This window comes from Colias philodice, chromosome 14 (assembly GCF_061535455.1).
Source record: "Colias philodice isolate Cphi_HAF_F1 chromosome 14, ilColPhil1 Martin Lab GWU primary, whole genome shotgun sequence".
Lineage (NCBI taxonomy): Eukaryota > Metazoa > Arthropoda > Insecta > Lepidoptera > Pieridae > Colias > Colias philodice.
The window spans coordinates 956,617-979,060 of record NC_143099.1 but is presented as its reverse complement, the minus strand read 5'-3'; the positions used below and the strand labels follow the sequence as shown (position 1 = coordinate 979,060).

Genomic DNA, 22,444 nt, shown 5'->3' with positions numbered 1-22,444 from the left:
CTACCATATACATATTTTATCACTAGCGGTCCGCCCCGGCTTCGCCCGTGGTACATGTTTACGTTTTCTCTACATAAGAACCATCCTCGTACTTCAAGGAATATAATAAAATAAGAATTATCGAAATCGGTTCAGCCGTTCTCGAGTTATGCGCTTACCAACACATTTTGCGATTCATTTTTATATATAAGAAGATATGCTTATTCATGTGATATTGATACTAAAGTGTAAAGTTTAATCAGAATCCGTCTAGTAGTTATTTAGTGAAAAAGTAACAATCATACATACATCCATCCTCCATCATCATCATTCATAGCATTTATTCATTTATAAGGATGGGATAACATGAAGATTGTAGTTACGTTATTGATATTATAGTAATCTATACTAATATGTATTATAAAGCTGAAGAGTTTGTTTGTTTGTTTGTTTGTTTGAACGCAATAATCTCGGGAACTACTGGTCCGATCTGAAAAATTCTTTCAGTGTTAGATAGCCCATTTATCGAGGAAGGTTATAGGCTATATTTCATCACGCTACGGGCAACAGGAGTGGAGCCACGGGGGTGAAACCGCGCGGAGCAGCTAGTAATTACATAAATCATAATATCCTATTACTATTTTCGAACGTATTTTAGAATTCCCTTCACGTATTGCTATGGTTCATATTTAGTTGTTTTTGTATAACAATGCAGATTTTTGGAATGTACATGCTTCATCGCGATACATGCAGTGGAAATGAGAGTTTGTATGTTGGTCAATTTTCGAATACAAACCTAGTTTCTGTTAGGGCCAATTTTTCAATGCTTGGATAAAACTTATTCGTCGAATAGGTTTTAACTAAGGATTTAGAAATTAGCCCTTAGTTTATTAATATTTATTAGCAAGTATTGTCATTTTTCCGTTTAACGCCAGTATTTACTGTACTTATTTATTTGGTAAATGTTAAAAATATGGTATCTCGATTCAAATGTGCTTCTAGAAGAAGTCTAATTGAATAATTAAATGTTTGACTTTTGAGTTCATTTTGGAATCTAGAATTTTGTTTGGCATTTATAAACCATTTTTTTAAATTTCAAACACGCCTTACCCAAATGCAGAGAATAAGTTTGTGTAACAAATATTATGTGTAAGATTTCAATTTGCGTTCCGATTTAAATGTTAAGATGTCAAAAATTGGAGTTGGTTAATAAATTTTTAGAAATTATTCACAAAATTCTCTACTTTTTGGATAAACTCGTTTATGAGTTAGGGTGCTGAATTGGAAATCACAATATTTGTTTTATTATACCTAATCAACACACCTAATATAATAAAAATAATTTGGAAAATCCAAAAGTGCACGCCTCATAATTTTTTTTTAATAAATATTTATTAATTATTATTTTTGTTTATTTAATAACAATTAAACCACATCGAATCAGACCCTGAAAAATGAAAGGGTTCTATTCCTGAGCATACTCAAGCGTAAGAGAAAAAAAAAGACTCGATTAGTAAAGTATTTCGGTCGCTATCGTGTTAACAAGAAAAAGGATCCGCACATACAGACACACGGACGTCCAAGACAGAACTTTTTTAAACTGTTTTTTAACTAGTTTAAATAACAAAAATGACATCAAAAATATCATGAACGTTAAAAATAGTGTTTTTAGGGTTCCGTAGCCAAAATGGCAAAAACGGAACCCTTATAGTTTCGTCATGTCCGTCTGTCCGTCTGTCCGTCTGTCCGTCTGTCACAGCCGATTTACTCGGAAACTATAAGTACTACAGTGATGAAATTTGATGGGAATATGTGTTGTATGAACCGCTACAAAAATATGACACTAAATAGTAAAAAAAAGAATTGGGGGTGGGGCCCCCCATACATGTAACTGAGGGATGAAATTTTTTTTTTCGATGTACATACCCGTGTGGGGTATCAATGGAAAGGTCTTTTAAAATGATATAAAGTTTTCTAAAAAACATTTTTCTTAAAGTGAACGGTTTTTGAGATATCAGCTCTCAAAGTCGTAAAAAGTATGTCCCCCCCCCTCTATTTTTATAACTACGGGGTATAAAATTCTAAAAAAAATAGAGGTGATGCATGCTAATTAACTCTTTCAACGATTTTTGGTTTGATCAAAGTATCTCTTATAGTTTTTGAGATAGGTTGATTTAACTGTAATTTATTATATTTGCTGCTACGGAACCCTTTGTGCGCGAGCCCGACTCGCACTTGGCCGGTTTTATTAGGGTTCCGTAGCCAAAATGGCAAAAACGGAACCCTTATAGTTTCGTCATGTCCGTCTGTCCGTCTGTCCGTCTGTCCGTCTGTCACAGCCGATTTACTCGGAAACTATAAGTACTACAGTGATGAAATTTGATGGGAATATGTGTTGTATGAACCGCTACAAAAATATGACACTAAATAGTAAAAAAAAGAATTGGGGGTGGGGCCCCCCATACATGTAACTGAGGGATGAAATTTTTTTTTTCGATGTACATACCCGTGTGGGGTATCAATGGAAAGGTCTTTTAAAATGATATAAAGTTTTCTAAAAAACATTTTTCTTAAAGTGAACGGTTTTTGAGATATCAGCTCTCAAAGTCGTAAAAAGTATGTCCCCCCCCCTCTATTTTTATAACTACGGGGTATAAAATTCTAAAAAAAATAGAGGTGATGCATGCTAATTAACTCTTTCAACGATTTTTGGTTTGATCAAAGTATCTCTTATAGTTTTTGAGATAGGTTGATTTAACTGTAATTTATTATATTTGCTGCTACGGAACCCTTTGTGCGCGAGCCCGACTCGCACTTGGCCGGTTTTATTTCTTAATATGTGTGTGTATGTATTATCTTACAAGTGCAATGTATGATACATAAAGACATTTTAAGTTTGAAAAATCAGATGTTTTGCGCGAAGTGACAGTAGTACCCACCTCAACGCTTCGCTTATGAGGCGTGCAATAATAAAACAGGGTTGTGAACTTGTGAAAATAATTTTCACAAGCCTAGCCTTTTTTTCCTAATCCCTACATTCTTCTTGATGTGTCCTTCTATTTGATAATCGTTATGTAGATTTATAGATAGTAAAAGTATTATCGAAAACGCTATAGTAGTTCTACACATTACTTCATACAAATATACTCACAACTTCATAAATACATAACAGTATATAAAATAACTTCAACTATAATACAAACTGAAATATAATAAAATGAATGGTATGAAATATGAATTCCAGTGTTAATAAATTTATTTACATTATGATCGAGTTCGCAGACAGCTTCATTGATTTCTCGATACAGGTGAGGTCAATCAACTTTAAATTGCCCTTTCAATTTATTCATCTTGTAATATAATATTTCAGTTAATTTTTAAATTAATTTTATTTGGGCTCACTAAGGGTTTTCATTTTGTAAGCGAATTCTATAAAAGTTTGATTCTCTATTCATATCTTAAAACTATAAATCATTTTTTGTTCGTGCCTTTTTTTAGACAAATACATTTTTTTCAAATACAACTATATTACACCGGGTTCTAGTTTTAATAAAATAAAAATTAAAAATGAAGCAAGTGTTGCAGTTTATTATCTGACAAAACAATACAGAATGCTACGACGCAAGTGATAAATAGGGAAATGTTTCATAATGTCCGGGCATAAGTTATTACTCAACGGAGCTCAGCTTCGCGAGTTCTTCTTCTCTCAAATGTCCAATGTAAATCAATGTGTAGACTGTAGATATTGTATACATATAAGTCGATGGTTTATGTACTTAGTTTAAATATTGAGTCTAATCTCAGTAAACTTGCGCCGGAAAATATTTATTAATTATTTCACTCTATAACGTAGCTTGACGTTATTAAATACGAAAATATGTAATTATGAAAAATGCTCCTATTTATCTCTTCGTCGGTAATGCATAATGAAATATTTAAATACAGCTAGCTCGTTTATTAGAAAAAACATATCCACAGCTTCTTAAGTAGCTTTGTTTGTATTAACTTTGAAACATTAAGGAAAATATCGTTAAATGTCACAATCCGTTTATATTTTAAGGATAAAACGTATAAAAAATAAAAATACATAGTCGTATCGAATTATCAACCTCTTTTAAGCCGTTTTACTAAGCTTGTTAAATCTACGGATTCCTAAAAAAGATAAAAATATCACGAGAACATATATTTATAGCCAACCCTTTGAAGACGGGTGACATCTAGAAATATCCGACAAAGGGCTGATTCAAAGGGCCTCTCGCAGTTAATTGGTTTTGTTCAAGGGCCCCTATAGATCCACTTAATTTCTTTTGTTTTTGAGGTTTTTTATTGTTAAATACATAGTATGCAACTTTGTGAAAGATCACATTTTACTCGCGTTCTTGTCATCGCGTTAGAGATATTTAGATACAATGTTTCAACCGTTTAATCTTCTTTTAACATCGCGATCAAAAGAGGATAATAATCTAGAAAAGTCACACTATAGTCCAGTCTGTGGGGAAATGTAAAAGCCTCTGCTCTACAAAAGGTGGCGTAGAAAATGTTTTGAAACAATATTGTTTAGGTATGAAAGGTTAATCAAAATCCAAGTTTTCGACCTTGACGGACCCAGGCGCTAGCCGCCATCTTGAATTAAAGGTGCTAAAATTAGGTATATTTTAAATAACTTCTCAATTGTTTACTAAATCACAAAAGTGTCTATGAGGGATTCAAAGAAGACAAAATTACCTACATTTTTTTCGTACATGATTATTCTGTAAGTCTTAAAGGTAAAAAGTTACAAGCGACGGAAATAATCTGGGGGCACGGCAGTGCCCCCGCCAAGTCGAGCAAAAAAAAAGCGGCACGGCCGTACCATCCTTTTCTCGAAGCAATTCGGGCCTTTTTCGACCCCCTATAATTCGGTTGTGGATAAAGCAAGAAACCTGAATCTTCAGTAACTAATCCGGCATTGTATAAACACGGAATATTTAAAATTTCAGTCAATTTGAACCAGTAGTTTAAGAATGACAACTTGTTAAAGTTTCTAAATTTTGTCACTCACTGACTCACCGATCATCAAAAGTCCAAGGCACTTCTAGCAGACTTAGAAGCTTCATATTTGGAATACATATAGAGTTTAGTGTCTTAATCATGGGAAAACTTAAATATTTTGTAATTTCGGTCCAGTTTTCCAAATACACCAACTGCATCAATAACTTTGTAATCCCATATAAATATATGGGATTACAAAGTTATTTATGCAGTTGGTGGTTGGTGGTGGTTATAAATTTAATAGGTGTAGATAGGTACCTACCATATGAGGCAAGGGAGGGGGTATAGGGTGGGTAAGGGTGTGTTTAGCCCATGAAACTGAACAACATTATTACTTGTAAAATGGTCGACGTAATGAAAAACACATGATTGGACATGTCTTGAAGTACGAAAATCTAATAAAACAATATATTATAATTTAAATCTGTTATATATAAATTGTTGGCGCGACTAGCCTCCTTACAGACAGACTGGCCTCTATTTTACTCTATGACTGACAAGCAAAATATACGCCAAAATGACAGAACAATGAAATGTGAATGCCTTCGAGCGAGCGGCAGCCGCACGCATACGTGCGAGCGCCCTCATGCTGTTCGGATGTGCCTCGAAACCTAACCTATAAGTTTGCGATTTTCATTTATAATTTCACTTACAATTAACATGCGGCAGATTAATGATTCTGACTTTGTTGATATGCTAAATAGAATTAGATTAGGTGTGACTACAAAAAAAGACCGCGAGTTACTCTCGACTAGATTATTAACTCTCAAGTCCGATTCAAATGAAAACAGATTAACTGAAATAATTAAACACCTCTCGAAACTTCCTGATGATACCGTTTGCTTATTGCCTACAAAAAATATGTGTCAACAATTAAATACTGCAATGCTAAGATCTCTCCCACATCCTGAAATAAATCTTATAGCTATAGATAGCATTGATTGTCCCAGGTACCTAACAAAAAGAGCTCGTGAATGTATAAAAAAATATGAAGACGATGCTTCTATGACTGCAGGTCTAGAAAAGAACATAATTATAAAAATAGGCGCAAAAGTCATGTTAAGGCGAAACATTGACGTGAGTCTCGGTTTAGTTAATGGATCTATCGGTATAGTGCGAAAAGTAAAGGTTGATCCTGAAAATTCAAAAATAATTAAGAGAATATATATCACATTTAATAATGAACCTAATGCATACGAGCTTGGTCCGGTCAAAACTAAATTTGAAATTATTAATAGAGCTTATGTTCATCGCGAACAATTTCCCATATGTATAGCCTATGCTATAACTATACATAAAAGTCAGGGCCTAAGCCTAAGTAATGCGCTGATGGATATAGGTTCTGCAGTGTTCACATCCGGTCAAGCTTACGTGGCACTTTCGAGAGTTACAAGTCTGGGCGGTTTACATCTCATTAATGTCGACTTTGGAAGTATTAAAGCGCAGGAATCATCAATTTGTGAATACAACAGATTAAGAAGTATTTACCGTCCAGACTTGTCAAAAATTGAGACATCAAAGCCTCCGAGAAAAGCCCATAGAGACAGGGAGTGGGCTTTGAGAAAAACTGTGGCTGAAGCTCAAGAAGTAGTACCGGAAAAGAAAAAGAGGAAGACTACATATAAAAATAAGAAAATATCATAAGACCTTTAACAAAATTCGTTAGAAGTAGATGGTATCAAAAAGAAAGGCTCTACAAAAAGAAGTGAGATCCCATCAAAAACATCCTGTAAAAAACCCAAGTCTCGCAGCTCAGTCTTTCTACCGTCAAAAGTTGTGAGATCCATGTAATACCAAGTCGGTTAATCTATTTAGTGTCTACTTGAAGGACCTTCTGTCTTAAGTTATTACATAAGTTATTATCATGCCAATATTAAAAATATTTAACGTTTTAAACAAATAGATCGACTTGGACATCGCTTGATTTGATTATTAGTATGTATCACACTACACAGCACGACGGGCCAGCGACCAACAGGAACGAGAGTTTCAATCGCGTGAGGCGCGAGAGACTAAAGAATCTAATATAATATTGTAATATTCATTTTGTTTTCATGCGATGTCCAAGTCGATCTATTTGTTTAAAACGTTAAATATTTTTAATATTGGCATGATAATAACTTATGTAATAACTTAAGACAGAAGGTCCTTCAAGTAGACACTAAATAGATTAACCGACTTGGTATTACATGGATCTCACAACTTTTGACGGTAGAAAGACTGAGCTGCGAGACTTGGGTTTTTTACAGGATGTTTTTGATGGGATAATATTTACAGAAATCATATAATTTTAATTTTGTTTAAAAATTGTGCAGCAATCTTTTTTTATTCTTTTTGATGGCCCGGGCTGGTTAATGGTGGCTTCTTCATTATCGTCGCTGAAATTTTCTGTTTCATTGTCTGTATTTTTAGTTTCCAACCATGAAATTTCGTCGATTAAATTTACTTTTTATTGATAACTTTACGAATCGTTCATATCGGATATCTTCTAAGGATTCCTTATCCATGTCCCCTCCGTAAAAAGTTACTAGAAAGCGTGCTCCAGCGTCTTCGATTTCTTCTGGTCATGATGACGAAATTTCATGGTTGGAAACTAAAAATACGGACAATGAAACAGAAAATTTCAGCGACGATAATGAAGAAGCCACCATTAATCAGCCCGGGCCATCAAAGAGAATTAAAAAATGATAGCTGTACAATTTTTAAACAAAATTAAAATTATATGATTTCTGTAAATATTATTATTTCCGTCGCTTGTAACTTTTTACCTTTAAGACTTACAGAATAATAATGTATGAAAAAAATGTAGGTAATTTTGTCTTCTTTGAACCCCTCATAGACACTTTTGTGATTTAGTAAACAATAGAGAAGTTATTTAAAATATACCTAATTTTAGCACCTTTAATTCAAGATGGCGGCTAGCGCCTGGGTCCGTCAAGGTCGAAAACTTGGATTTTGATTAACCTTTCATACCTAAACAATATCGTTTCAAAACATTTTCTACGCCACCTTTTGTAGAGCATTAATACCTACAGACTGGATTACTAATCTTTAAATGCATACTTCATTAAAATAGTTTTAGCAATAACGTCTTGGTATAGAAGTGGTCGGTTTTCTAACAGGTTGTAGAAGTTTCATCGCGGGTTAATTTTCATTTAGCCTGTTTTCCGACAATTACTAACATAGTTTTATGTCAAATTCAAATTCAAATTCAAAATTTATCGTCTATACTACATTATTACCTATTTAGAAAGAAGCTTTTTAGGGCACATTATGTCACGAAAACAAAACGTGAAGGGGTTGAAAAGGAACGGAAATTTGCTGATCTCTGTCGTGAGATAATGAGATGAATACGTGGAACTGTGGGTGGAAAGCTAGTTCTTATATATTTGCAAAATATATTCAAATTTATTGTGGGCGGTGTAAATTGAGTATATTGCTTAAATTTGTAAATTAGAAGAGGCGTTGATCATTGAGTTTGGTCGAGACTGTATTAACACATTGAGATATATTGGTGACATATCGACATATTTATTTTCGCTATAGGCAATGAGAAGGTTAGTGTTGAGGTAAAATAATTTGTCAGTCTGTCTGTTAGTTTCAAGTTCTCTTTGAATATCGTAATGGACCTAATATAAATAAGGTCAGTTTTTGTTATGCCCGGTTGTAGGTTACAATTTACAAGCCCACTGCCCCAATTATAAACAATGCGTGGGTATTATGAAAAATGCTCTTTTTATTAAATGGCCCATAACCATGACCTATACGAAATGTTTATTTAAGTCACTTATATTAGCAAGCTGGCCCCGGTTTTACCCGCATTGCTCCCATTGGTCTAAGCGTGATGATATACAACCTTCCTCGATAAATGGACTATCTAACACTGAAATAATTCATCAAATCGACCCGTGGTTCCTGAGATTAGCGCGTTCAAGCAAACACTTCAGCTTTATAATTTTAAGTATAGATAACTGCTGAACGGTTTATTGAATTTGTGTCTTCGCCTAAATTATGATACATAGTAACTGTTCAAACTTTTAATAGCCTATCCGAGTGGAACCACAGCAAGCGCCTAGTATATAACAATTTACATAACATGTGAGTACAATCGTATGTAAGTACGTTTCACAAAAGCGTTGTCTGTTGAAACCAATCAATATTTATTGGTTAGGAATTTTCAACGCGAATGATATTTCACTTGGCGGTTTTGTTGACCCGATTTTTGATTATGTTTTTTATTGGTTAGGCCTTAGCCTTTGTTTATTGATGATTATACCGCAATCAATACTGTCTGTGTGTAATGTTCACGTCAGAATATCTATTATTTGTTCTAAGTGAATTTTTCATTGGAATTTTTAAGAGTCTTTAAAACAATTGCGTAATTTTGGAAATATTTCTTAGAATTTGTAGAGATATCATTGCACCGAATATATTATTTCTGTTCTATTTTGAGCCATGCTAATAAAAATAAATATGATGCTATCCTTATGTACCTGTATACAATTCGCAACTATTGATTATATCTTCTACAAAAAGACAAAAAAGAGTCCTAAGGAAAAATTTGCAGTTACATTACTACTAAAAAATAAACCACACCTTTTTGAGATGTATCCCGTGCAAAACTAACAAAAATTACGCATCATTTATTACAAGTCCCAGTCTTTTCACAAGTCCCAGGGCAAAATCCGAACGCCAAGGTTGTAAAAACCCGCAACCCTACGCTAAGCACGTGGTGAGTACTCTTGAATATTTAACGAAGTGCCTATTGTCCTGGCACAATGCTTTGCGGCTTAATGTACACCCTAAACAGCTTTGATCTTAGCTGAATACGCTTTACTATACAGGGTGTCCCAAAAAGTAGTGATGAACGGAAGCTGGGAGGTAGAAGACCAAGAGGGCTATCCGAATAACCCCCATGTGTGTTATGCGATTTTTCGTATTTTCGGAGTTATTACATTTTTTTCAATTTTTCATCTATCGCCGAGTACGATGAGATTTTTATTTATGGTGACGTGAATTATTGCGCTAGATGCTTGATTTTTTTTGTGTGCTAAGCTGAAAGATAGGCCAATTCAGTATGGTAACATTTACTATCGTTAGATCTTCGAATGGAATAAAAAAAAGAATTAAATGCCAAGAAAGATAAAATTACCCAGTATGGTCATAACTTCAAGGGCCCATAAAAAAATAAAATCACATAAAAAAGGTTTTCCATTTGGCTTTTAAAAACTTGCTCTATCGATCAGGTAGCAACCATAAAAATTTCATTTTATTATTCTGAAGGCTTCAATCGAAAAATTGAAATTTAAATGTGGTAACTGCAAAATTTTTATTAACATGATGATAATTAAAACCACTAAATAGGTGTTTAATTACCAGAATTTTTTTAAATAGCCCCGCTGTTGCTCAGTGCAAGTGCGACATCACCGTAAAAAGTTGTCTTTTAAATGTCTGAATGCTTTTTTATCATTTTTAATGGTTTCTTCTGCTACTATGAATTTCCGGGTTATTTCGTCCAAATTGGGGCATTCTCTCAAGTAGCCGAGGTCTTTTTAGTATCCCCATTGAAAAAAAATCAATGGGGTTTATTCGAGGGACCGTAGAGGCCAGGCTTTAAAGCAGGCGTCACCGGCGCATGCGCAGGCTGCAACGACCAATCCATCTTTCAGGGTATTTTTGCCCTTTAGCCTGGCCTCCACGGTCTCCGGACATAAACCCTATTGAATTTTTTCCGTGGGGATACTACAAAGACGAGAGACTGCCACAATTTGGACGAAATAACCCGGAAATTCATAGTAGCAGAAGAAACCATTAAAAATGATAAAAGAGCATTCAGACATTAAAAAGACAACTTTTTACGGTGATGTCGCACTTGCATTGAGCAACAGCGGGGCTATTTAAAAAAAATTCATTTTTAAACACCTATTTATTGGTTTTAATAATCATCATGTTAATAAAAATTTTGCACTTACCACATTTAGATTTCAATTTTTCGATTGAAGCCTTCAGAATAATAAAATGAAATTTTTAGGGTAGTTACCTGATCGATAGAGCAAGTTTTTAAAAGCCAAATGGAAAACCTTTTTTATGTGATTTTATTTTTTTATGGGCCCTTGAAGTTATGAACATACTGGGTAATTTTATCTTTCATAGCATTTAATTCTTTTTTTTATTCCATTCGAAGATCTAACGATAGTAAATGTTACCATACTGAATTGGCCTATCTTTCAGCTTAGCACACAAAAAAAAACAAGCATCTAGCGCAATAATTCACGTCACCATAAATAAAAATCTCATCGTACTCGGCGATAGATGAAAAATTGAAAAAAATGTAATAACTCCGAAAATACGAAAAATCGCATAACACACATGGGGGTGATTCGGATAGCCCTCTTGGTCCTCTACCTCCCAGCTTCCGTTCATCACTACTTTTTGGGACACCCTGTATATTTAGGTAAGATAGAGAGAGAGATAGAAGTCCTTATGTAGTATGGGGTACATGTATAGGATTCATTTTTTTATTGTCTTCACCTACACCAATATCACAGTCAATATCGATCATTGGAACAGATGCATCTGCAATCTTTTCTTTACGGATAACTAGATTTCCACCCGCGGCTTCGGCTGCTTTGTCTAAAACAAAAAAAAAAATATATACTTACTAAAACTTTCCCTAAAATAGGTAACTCTACCTATTAAAAAAACCGCATCAAAATCCGTTGCATTGTTTTAAAAATCTTCGCAAACAGACACACAGACGGTGGAAAGCAACTTTTTTATACAATATGTTCTTGTTTGGATTATTATTAAAAATACTTTTATCTGATTACCACACGAGCGAAACCGCGGGCATAAGTTTAAGGTAAGAACACAAAAATGTATAATATAATTATAGCTTCAGGCTTCTTTTACGTCTGTAGTCTTGTACCTCGTATTTCGCCACTTGAAAAACCGCAAAATAGTTCGCCATAACTACAAACTAGAAGAGTAGAAATGCCTTTGAGGTGTTAAAAAGTCTAGACTTTACAGATTGTATGTGAAGAACTGAATTTTTCGGGTTTACGAGTATAATAAGAACGTGGATATATTGACGAGCGTTAGCGGAAGCAGAAGCGGAAAGCTATTTTTCATATTTGTAGAATAAAATTAATTACGTTATTCTTAAGTTGATGAACATGAGAACAAAATAGAATCACCGAAGGTAGAGAGCTCATATTTTAAAATGTTCATGGTAATTCAATTTAGTAAACATAGTTCAGGTACATTGTTGGTTCAGGTGTATTTCATGGTTCGAACAAACATTTTTACTTATTTACATATTTTAATGTTTAACTTTTCCGCCTCATTATTTTGACATTGGCATAATGATAGTAGGTAAAACCATGAATTCATTGCCACACCAAAAATAAATCGCTCGCTTATCCAGTGTTGCCATACCACCAACTCAAAGAGACTCAAGGTGTCGGGATAACCACTTACAGTGGGACTTATGCGCTAATGAGAGTTGAGTCCTGGCACTTAGGTATGATCGTGTGTATACATTCAGTAGTTTTGGCGGTATTCGTGGACAGATTAAAGGAATAATGGTGTTATAGCGTTATTTAGTTAGCCTGTTAAGAGGAGTATAAAACGTTTGGTTTTATCACGAAACATTTTATTTTTGGTTGGATTGGTCTTGAATATTACACGTATCTAATCGAAGTGACTAAAATCATTTGTGGATATAGAAAGTGGGCGTAGGCTACTTACTATCTAAACCTAATAATGTCAACGATTAGTAAAGTTACTACGTATAATAAAACTGTAGGTTTTGTTCATGCTAATGTCAGGAACTACGAGCCCGAAATCAAAAATTCTTTCATTGTTCCATGCACAGGTTCCATATGTAAGTGATCCCTAAATGCTATAAGCTATGTCTATATAATATTATATGTACCAATAAGCTATATAATATTATATGTACCACGGGCAAAGCCAGTAATAATTAATGTATGGTACCTAGATGAAAATCCATGCAATTTTTTACTTAAAGACAAAGAATTTTCGAGATCATTTCTATGAATGAGAATGAAATTTATATGATTTGAAAAGAGCATCTGATTCTTGCCGGCTAATCTCTGCAGATACTGCTTTCCGAACCAATATTTTTATTCAAACTTACGTACTTGAGAAAGAAGTCTAGTTGAATAAATATGTTGGATTTGATTTTGACTTTATTTTCCAGCAGGGGCGTAGCTACCGCCGTATCTGCCGTATCAATTATACGGGGCCCCCGCGCCAAGGGGGCCCCCAACGTGCGCTTTTGTGAGAAATCTTTACCCTTCCTAGGGGCCCCCAAACAAATTTTTATACGGGGCCCCGCCAAGGCACGCTACGTTTCTGTTTTTCAGTAAAATTTATGTGAACGAATAGTATATTTTTTTCAATACAACTTTTATAAGAGAGCGTGTGCCGAGCAGAAGTGAAACTTCTTTGGCAAGATTCAAAGATACCAAAATCGTCGCCTTACTCCATGACGTGACGGTATTGCCATGAAATTGAAATTTTACTCTCAACGCGCCTAAATGCTTTTCTCTTAAAAAAATTGTTCTAGTAATCTTATCATAAATTATTAATTAATATTATGTACTATGCGTGCCAACTAAGAATAGGACCGCGTTTGCTGCCAACTTCACACGAAAACTATCAAATTAGTACTGCCAGCAAAAAAATGTGCGAAAAAGATTTTTCATATAATTATTTTTTATTGTTCATGATTATATTTAATTATTGTATAATCGTTATATTCATTAAAAAATACTATTTATTGAATTTCACTGATGGATTATGGATAAATTAATTATACAGGTGTGGAAACAGTATTCATAAAAAGTTAACATTTTCATAGTTAATGCGGAGATAGCAGTGACAGCGACAGCAATGAAGATTCAGAATACGACGACGATGACGCTGTGTTAAGTGGTGTAGAAGAAATATTATCCGATTGATAAAAACTGAAATAATATATATGTTTTTTTATATACGTGCTTTTATTTTCAAATCCTACTCATTCATAATATATTTGGCGTGAAATGTATTAGAAATACCAACAAAGCGTACATTAAATATTTAAACTGAATATAATTTCTTTATTGATTTTTTTGCACACCATACGCTTTGGTAATGAAGCTAGCGCGTATTACTGAACAATATGGCGTCTTGACAGTCCTATTCATAATTGGCACGCATAGTAGTTAATACATGGCTAATGGTTGTTATTCCAACATGTAACAACTAAACAAACAATTTTAAGGTTTCCTTTGATTTACATAACACAAAAAGTAATTAAACGATCTGAGTACGGTTTCGTCTGAAATTGTCATTGATTGAAGATTTGTTGTGAAATTAATTAAGTAATTTAAATCCTTTTTGTTTCAGGTAAGTTACATCTACATATATCATTACTGCTGTAAGGTAAAAATTTAAAAAATTATATTGATACTACAGATAAATATTGATATTACAGAAATATTGATATTACATTGATTTAATATTAAAGGTTTATAAAAATATCAATTTTTGACTCAAGATTTGTCAACCTTTTCGTTTTTAATTGATTGAAATTTAATTTGTGACAAAAATTAATTTCAATTCTTAATATATTATTTATCTAGCTATGAAACATTAATATAATAACTCTCTACGTAACTTGAATTTTTTAACCTAAAACCATCTCTTTCCAGTACCTAAAAATACAAAAAATATAAAAGAAATTTAAAAATAAACCACAAAGACTCTGAGCGTAAAATTAAACATGCAATCCTGGCTGCAATATTTTCCATATATTCGACTGAACGTTTTGTGTCACCGCCAGAACGGGTCAGCGTTTTGGCTAGGTTTTTAATTGGAAACCTAGATAGATAGAAGTTGAATTTAGGTTGCCATGTGAGAAAATAGGACCAGAAGCACTAATTGTTATTAAACTTTAATATAACCATACAATTGTGCTTTTAAAGAATTCGATTTGTTTCAATAAATTTTTATTAAGTGGAAAAAATATATATTTACGTTTTAAGCTATTGCATAGCTTCTAGCGCGGACCTTGAGCGCGGGGACCGAATCCAGAAATTCCGTAACGAAAAAACCTCACGCTCCCCACACAGCTCCCCACTCCGACGGGCGCGGAGGTGTGGCTTGAAAGCATGCTATGCAATAGCTTTACCGCGGCAGTCCTCGAGTGCCACACGTCTTTTTTAATTTACAAGCAAAAAGAGAACCAGTGACACATTTAAAATACAATAACAAATTTTATAAAGGGTCTCATCCTGCTCTTAATAAAGGAGTATACCTATTGGAAGTAAGAAAGCCAGAGTGATTACCAAAAATGAACCTTACTAATTATTTATTTATTTATTTATTTATACATCTTTGACTTACAGTACAAAACATACCAAAACGCACAAAGATAACAATTATTACAAAGTCTGACTTAAAAATAAGGTACAATTAGAGACAAACGATACAATATTAACATTAAATAGGTCCACTTCAGATTTAGCACGTAAAAATTTATTTAACAAATTGAGTGCATGATGGGTGGGTGCACTCCAAGCGGCTCGCGTCCGGAGCAGGCTCTCCGCGAACAGCGGACGCGAGCGCCACTGCACGGAGCAGCTCGGTGCCCACACACCACAGGCCCCCAGTGCCACGGGATTGTCAACTTTGCTATTTAACAGCAGATAATAATGAACCATAAGCGCGCGCTCGCGTCGTAGCTCGAGTGTATCCATTCCAACCATCCCCGTAACGTACAAGGATGGATATAAGTAGGGATAATATCCATACATCTTCCGGAAAAGGCATCTTGAGAACTTACGTTGAATTTTTTCAATCATTAACGTGTAAATTTTTTCATGCGGGCTCCACACGATAGCGTTATATTCAAGCTTACTACGTACAAACGCATAATAAAGGCTAGTGATAACAGTTTTGTCATTAAAACGAGCAGTCTGCCTAAAAATAAATCCAAGGGCTTTATATGCATTATGGCATAAATCAATTATGTGGTCATTAAAACTTAAGGAACGATCGAATAATACGCCTAAATCACGAATCGAATTCTCTCTAGCTACAACCTTATCCAAAACTTTATAGTCATAGAGATGTGGAGATTTACTCCTAGTAAAAGTCATTACTTTACATTTTGCCTCATTAAGATCTAAACGGTTCATTTTACTCCATTCGCAGACGCTATTTATATCGTTTTGTAATGCCTGACAATCCTCAATACTTCCTATAGCCAGGTATAATTTGAGATCGTCGGCAAACATAAGACACTGGGAAGAACTAATAACGTCTGGAAGATCGTTGATCATTACCAGAAATTGAGTAGGTCCGAGGGTACTGCCTTGACTGATACCAGAATTGATGGCATATGGATCTGAACGATAACTACCAAGTTGTACAAATTGAAAACGATCCCGGAGGTAGTCTGCAAAATATTTTACCAGCCTGGGAGTGAAACCAATCATAGAAAATTTGCGCAAAAGGACGTCATTATCTACGCGATCGAACGCTTTTTTAAAGTCGAAATAACTGACATCGATTTGTTTTTTCCGATCTAAGTTTTTAGAAGCGTAGTCGACGAAATTAATTAAATTTGTTGATGTTGATCTACGGGCACGAAAACCGTGCTGACAATCCGATAATCGAGAACTTATTTGTTGTGAGACGTGATTATTTAAAATAATTTCTAGTAGTTTAGCAAAAGTAGATAGCACCGCGATAGGTCTATAGTTCTCAATGCTCACTTTGGAGCCACTCTTTGGAACCGGTGTAACACGCGAAGTTTTCCATACGGTAGGATACGTATCTGTTTGGAGAGACAAATTAAATATGTAGTGAAGAGGTTCATTATACAGAAAATATATTAAAGTAGATGGATATAGGTATTAACACCCTGTACAATATACCTAATAGGTATGCTTTTGATGAAGAAAGCAGGGCCACTTAATTAACGAAAGATTAATTGCTCTTTGTAATTAAGATCCTGTAACATTTGCAGCTAATGCTAGCCAATATATAAAATATTTTGTTAGTTTTCTTTCCTCTTTTACTGGATTTTTCTAGAAGCCTAAATTCCGTGGTTAATGTAAGCAAATAAAAAATAGAATGTTGACGTTCTGATTAAAGTTTCGGATACGTAGGGAATGTGCAGATTACCATTTATATAGGTACTCACAAGCAAAAAGTTTGTTATTTTATGTCCTAATGGATTATGTATGTAGTAACATATTGACAGATACATGCTTTATCTTTTCTGCGAACTGACTAAATAACGCTACATAGGTACGGAAAATTAAACAACATAAATTTGTTTAATCTTATATATAAAATTCTCGTGTCATAATGTTAGTCTGCATACTCCTCCGAAACGGGTGGACCGATTCTCATGAAATTTTCTGTGCATATCGGGTAAGTCTGAGAATCGGCCAACATCTATTTTTCATATGTACCACGGGCGAAGCCGGGGCGGGCCGCTAGTATTAGATAAGAATCACATTGATCGAATGGTATTGATGATAACATTTATAAATAAAGTTTGGCAAAAGTGCACGCCTCACACGTTTTATACATAGGAAACCTAGAAGGAAACCGTAAGAAAAAAAGTAGAAGAAATTTAAATAAGTAGTTTTCAAGATTTAGGTAAGCATACAAACACACAGAAAGCGCTAAACTAAGCTAAGCTTCGTTTTATACTTTAGCAATATTTTCTTAGTTATAAGTCAAGATCCTTGAAAATAAACTTTTTTTAACTTAAAGCCGAAGATACTTAAATTTATGAAAAACAAACTCGATATAAACTTATACATGTAACATTAGTTGGAGCGACGCGACGTTGATCTGGGTCTTGCTGAGTCACAAGATGAATAGTTGCGGAGATTTCATCTCAATACATTATGTTATTTATACTGTAATGGATTCCTTTCTAGATTTTGCTATTTTTAGGGATTGTCGTTACAATTTCGGTCTAATTATTAATTTGTTATTACTTATTAGTTATCTTCTCCATAGATACTGCTTTCCGAATCGGTGGTAGGTAAATGATAAAAATATGTTAAGACTTAAGACGATTCAAAAGTATTTCTAGAAAAAGTCTAATTAAATAAATACGTGTTTGAGTTTATTGAGAATTTATAGGTTTCGGCGGGTGTTTTCTAGATTGTCACGAAACCTATATACAAAGTTAGTAAAGTATTATAGTGTATAGAGGCACAAATAAACGAAATTCAACCGTTTAGTAAAATACGTCAGATTAGAATTATCAATATTGCCTTGCGCTTAATGTAGGTGTATAATTTGTAATTTCATAAAATTACATACTAAGGGGAATTATAACAACGGGTCACCATGAAATTTGACTTTGATTGCAAAGCATTAAATTTCGTAGTTTAGGTCGTAATTAGACGGAAAAAAAATATATGGCATGAAAAACTTTGCTTTTGTGCTTAGAAGACTGATTGAAGGAAATTTTTAAAAATCTCGGATTTTAATTTTTGATTGAAAATAAAACTATTGAAATAAAAATGTTTATTATTTTTATTAAGTTTTACTATCAAATTAGCTTACAGAAAAGTGGAAAATAACTTAAAAGTGCACACTTTTACTTTTTCTTTTATGTTCATAGCTACTTTCTCTCAATAAACCCCAAATATAGTCGCCCATCATGTTTTCATTGTATTGGCCTTGATAGCGTTGTTCAAAATTCATGATGTCCTGATGGAAACGTACTCCTTGCTCTTCGGAATAGGCTTCCATATTGTTTTTAAATTTATCCAAATGAGCATGCAGCATATGTACTTTTAATGACATCCTGCAGCCCATGGCCTTAAAATTTGTAATTGGAATTTGCCTTACCTTCCAAACACCTTTTACAATATCTACAAGCAACATGTGGAGCCCATGGCTTATCTTGATTCCGTACAGGACAGTCAAAATATGCTTCATAGGCTTCACAGAGAACGTGAGATGTCTTTAGTTCATATTTCACGTCTCGAACTTTAATAAATTGACCACATATAAAACAAAATGCATCAGCATCGTATTTGCACTTTCGTGACGACATTTTAAGTTATTCTGGGCTTGTAAATAATACCTGATGGTTGTTTACCACTCGGGTGCCATCTAGCGGCACAGTGTAAACGTTAATATCCCACTCTCACCGCGCGGTCTTTTTAAAAATATTAAAATCGATTAAAATTTATGAAAAAATTGAAAAATTAGTATTATTATTATAACTATCACAAAAGCAAACTTTACACCGAAAAAAGGTATTTTCTTTTCGTTTTTGTGCATAACTAACTGGAAAATAATAGTATAAACTTTAGGACAAAGAACGAAAATTTTTTTGTCGAGTCGTGTAATTAGTGCTGCCTACTAGTTCACTTGAGATGGTGTATAGAATTCTGAAATTAGTGATTAAAACTGCAGTTCATTGAAAATCTTGGTCGGTAAAACTACCTTGTTAGGACCATAATAAAACACCTAACTTTTGAGGTTTTTGTAAATGTTACAATTACAGTTGTAACAATAAAAGCCACCTTTAAATATTATTGTTATATACTATTTAATAAAAAGAAGATGAGTAAAGTATGAAACCGTCTTTCATGTCTCGACTTAATGACGAAAGCAGTTGAATTTATAAGTTATACCAAATTACTTCTTTTTCAATAAACATTAGAAAAGCTCAATAAAACTTCAATTCTACCCGCAAAATCCTTAATTTCCCCAAAAACTAGGAAAATGCAATTACCTCTCACAGTGAAATATGTCCTACATAAGCAAAGGTCACATAGTTGCGTTCTCCGGATTTGTTCCCTTCGTAATTAGATACCACCGCAATTACACATTACAGTACACAAAATAAAATGTACCCTATTTCGTAGGAATTAGCGTTCACTTTTCAGTAGCACAGATGTAGGGTTCTGCAATATCTATGTCAGGTGTAAACATGGTTTGCGGTTGATTTTGTGGGCGTAAGGGTCAATCTGTTTATAGTTAGTTATAGGTTTTGGATAAATGTAAGGATTACTTGAATTAATTCAGACAGTATTGTAATTAAAAAATATGTTTATTTTTCCATCTAAATTCAGGAGTAGTGTCAAATCAAGGACAATTTGTAATGACCGTATCTCTTTTCATTTTTGTCTGTTTTGCAGAGGTGACAAAATTTGTTTTATAATTAATTATCAAGTATCTTGGTGAAATAAAATTAAATAATGATCATATTTTTACAAAAAACGTCTACCTAACACAAATTAACTTCAAAATTTGCTCACGAACCTATCCACCCTAACCACCTCAAATAGACATAAAACTTAATGAACGTTCCCAATTAACGTTCAAAAATCGAACGCTCTTCCTGCCAATACTCCCCGGGGGAGAAATACAATGTTAAATCGTGAAATTCACTCGGCTACAACTTCTTACGCCCACAGACTGCTCCCGATCGAAGTTTTGCACTTAATAAAATCCTTTTTGAACACTCGCTGAGTACATATCCGGTTTTCGCCGCTTCCAACCGGCCTGAACTGGATTACGTCGAGTATATTGCAGTGGAATCGTTTTTTAATGATCATTGGATGGTTTTGGTTATTATTAACTGGGCGGATATTGTTTCTGGTGTAGCGTTGGGTGAAATTAAGAAAATGGAAACGTATTAAAATTTATATGGAAAATGTAATGTGATGAAGAGTGAGTTATAAGTTAAGTATATCAACAAAATTCTTAAATTGTAAAGCAAACGTAACTTTATTCTACGTCCGTCGTCCAAGGACTTATTTCGTTAAAAAGTATATTAATTACCCAGAGCTAGTTTATCTGGACGCCGTCCGGTTGGACGTCCCAGGTACCGCTGGAAAGACGAAATCGCCAAAGACCTGCGCACCCTCCAGATTTAAAACTGGCAAGAGATGGCGCAGGATGGAGTCAAATGGAGGCTCTTATTGTCGGAGGCCAAGACTCACTTTGGGTCCCTGCGCCACTCCAGTAAGTAAGTAAGTAAGTAAGTAAGTAGTTTATCGCAAATTTCATCGCAGGTTCTAATAGTAAAATTTTAATAGACTGAATTACTTTCGTATTTAAATTCGTAGTAATATTAAGGATTTTAAACTACAAAATGTTAATATACCTCAAAGCCTCTCTGCCATACTACTATATAAATTCTTGAAGGAAGTATTACTTCTTTGCCGTCAGGGAAGTATTTTAATAAAATGTCCAATGAAATTCTTGTAGAGCAAGATTCCGATTACATTTGGTCGTGACGATAAGATTGGTTTCGTCGAATGAGTTTATTTTGACTGACCGTGGAAAAGAGTGTTGGTCTTTAATTGATTGTATATGTATTAAGTAGATGCTAACATGATACTTAAATATACGTCAGTATCTATAAAGTATGAATATCAATATCCATTATAGATGCAATTAATGAAAACTTAGAAAACTTAATGCTTAGTTTTTTCACTTCTATTACATTGACGAAATATTCGACTTCAAATTATCTGATTCGATTAATCGTAATGAGAATGAGCAATTTAAGCTCTCTTACAATTATTTTCATTTTAATCGGTACCTACATACAGGTTGCACGATGCGATATAATATCGTCACGATTTAATTTAAACCGACTATAAAACGCGTGAACGAAGAAATTTGTACATCCTTTTTATTTATAAACTGAAACCGCTTGTAGATATTTCTTAAAAACTTGGACATTTTATTAAATAAGTTTAGAAGTTTGTCTTATAAGAGTTTTACAAGATCTTAGGTCCGATGTGGTTGAGACAAATCGGGAATATTTTCTTAAAATAACTTTATTTCGTTTGTATTTTTTATTTTATTATTATAAACATGTAATCCACACGTCTGTTTCTAAGGCTCAACGAAGGCCGTAGCTCGTATACAACTTTTGACAAACCTGTAATAATACAATAACTATATTTTCTTAAGTTCTTTTCTATAAAATTTTCAAACTTTCTTTGAATCTGTCTATCGATCCGTAGTACGACAAAATCGATGTTCCCGTGTGTAAATCAACTGGTGGTTAAAATTTCACCACTCGTACTACAGAACATAAAATGAGCATTATTCATAAAATTAGTTATTATTCATTGAAATAAATAAATGATTTGATTTGATTTGATTTGATTTTGATTTGAATTAGCTGTTAAAAGTAAAACAAACGAATGACGTTATCTACAGCCCTAATGCCCTACAGCTAGATGCAGTGTCAGGCGCGGTTGGATCGGAAATTAAACGCCGGTATATACGAGGTGCCTTCACTCATGAGATACAACCATTTTTAACTTGGTGCAAGAGCGATTTGAAATGAACTTATTTTCCCGTGTAGATGTTTTGGTAGAGGAAGATGTTATAATATGTTCGCGTCACGGAGGAA

General features: G+C 33.9%; 2 protein-coding genes across 2 annotated transcripts in view; one reads left to right on the top strand and one right to left on the bottom strand.

The window, feature by feature from the left end:
* LOC149482626 (uncharacterized) overlaps positions 1-22,444 on the top strand; it is a 160,619-nt gene that overhangs the window by 104,961 nt on the left and 33,214 nt on the right. The gene's annotated exons all lie outside the window — the stretch shown is intronic.
* On the bottom strand, positions 15,402-16,364 carry LOC149482627 (uncharacterized). The gene has a single exon (XM_089703548.1). It carries the CDS (start codon positions 16,362-16,364, stop codon positions 15,465-15,467), a length of 900 nt encoding a protein of 299 aa, XP_089559674.1. The 3' UTR covers positions 15,402-15,464.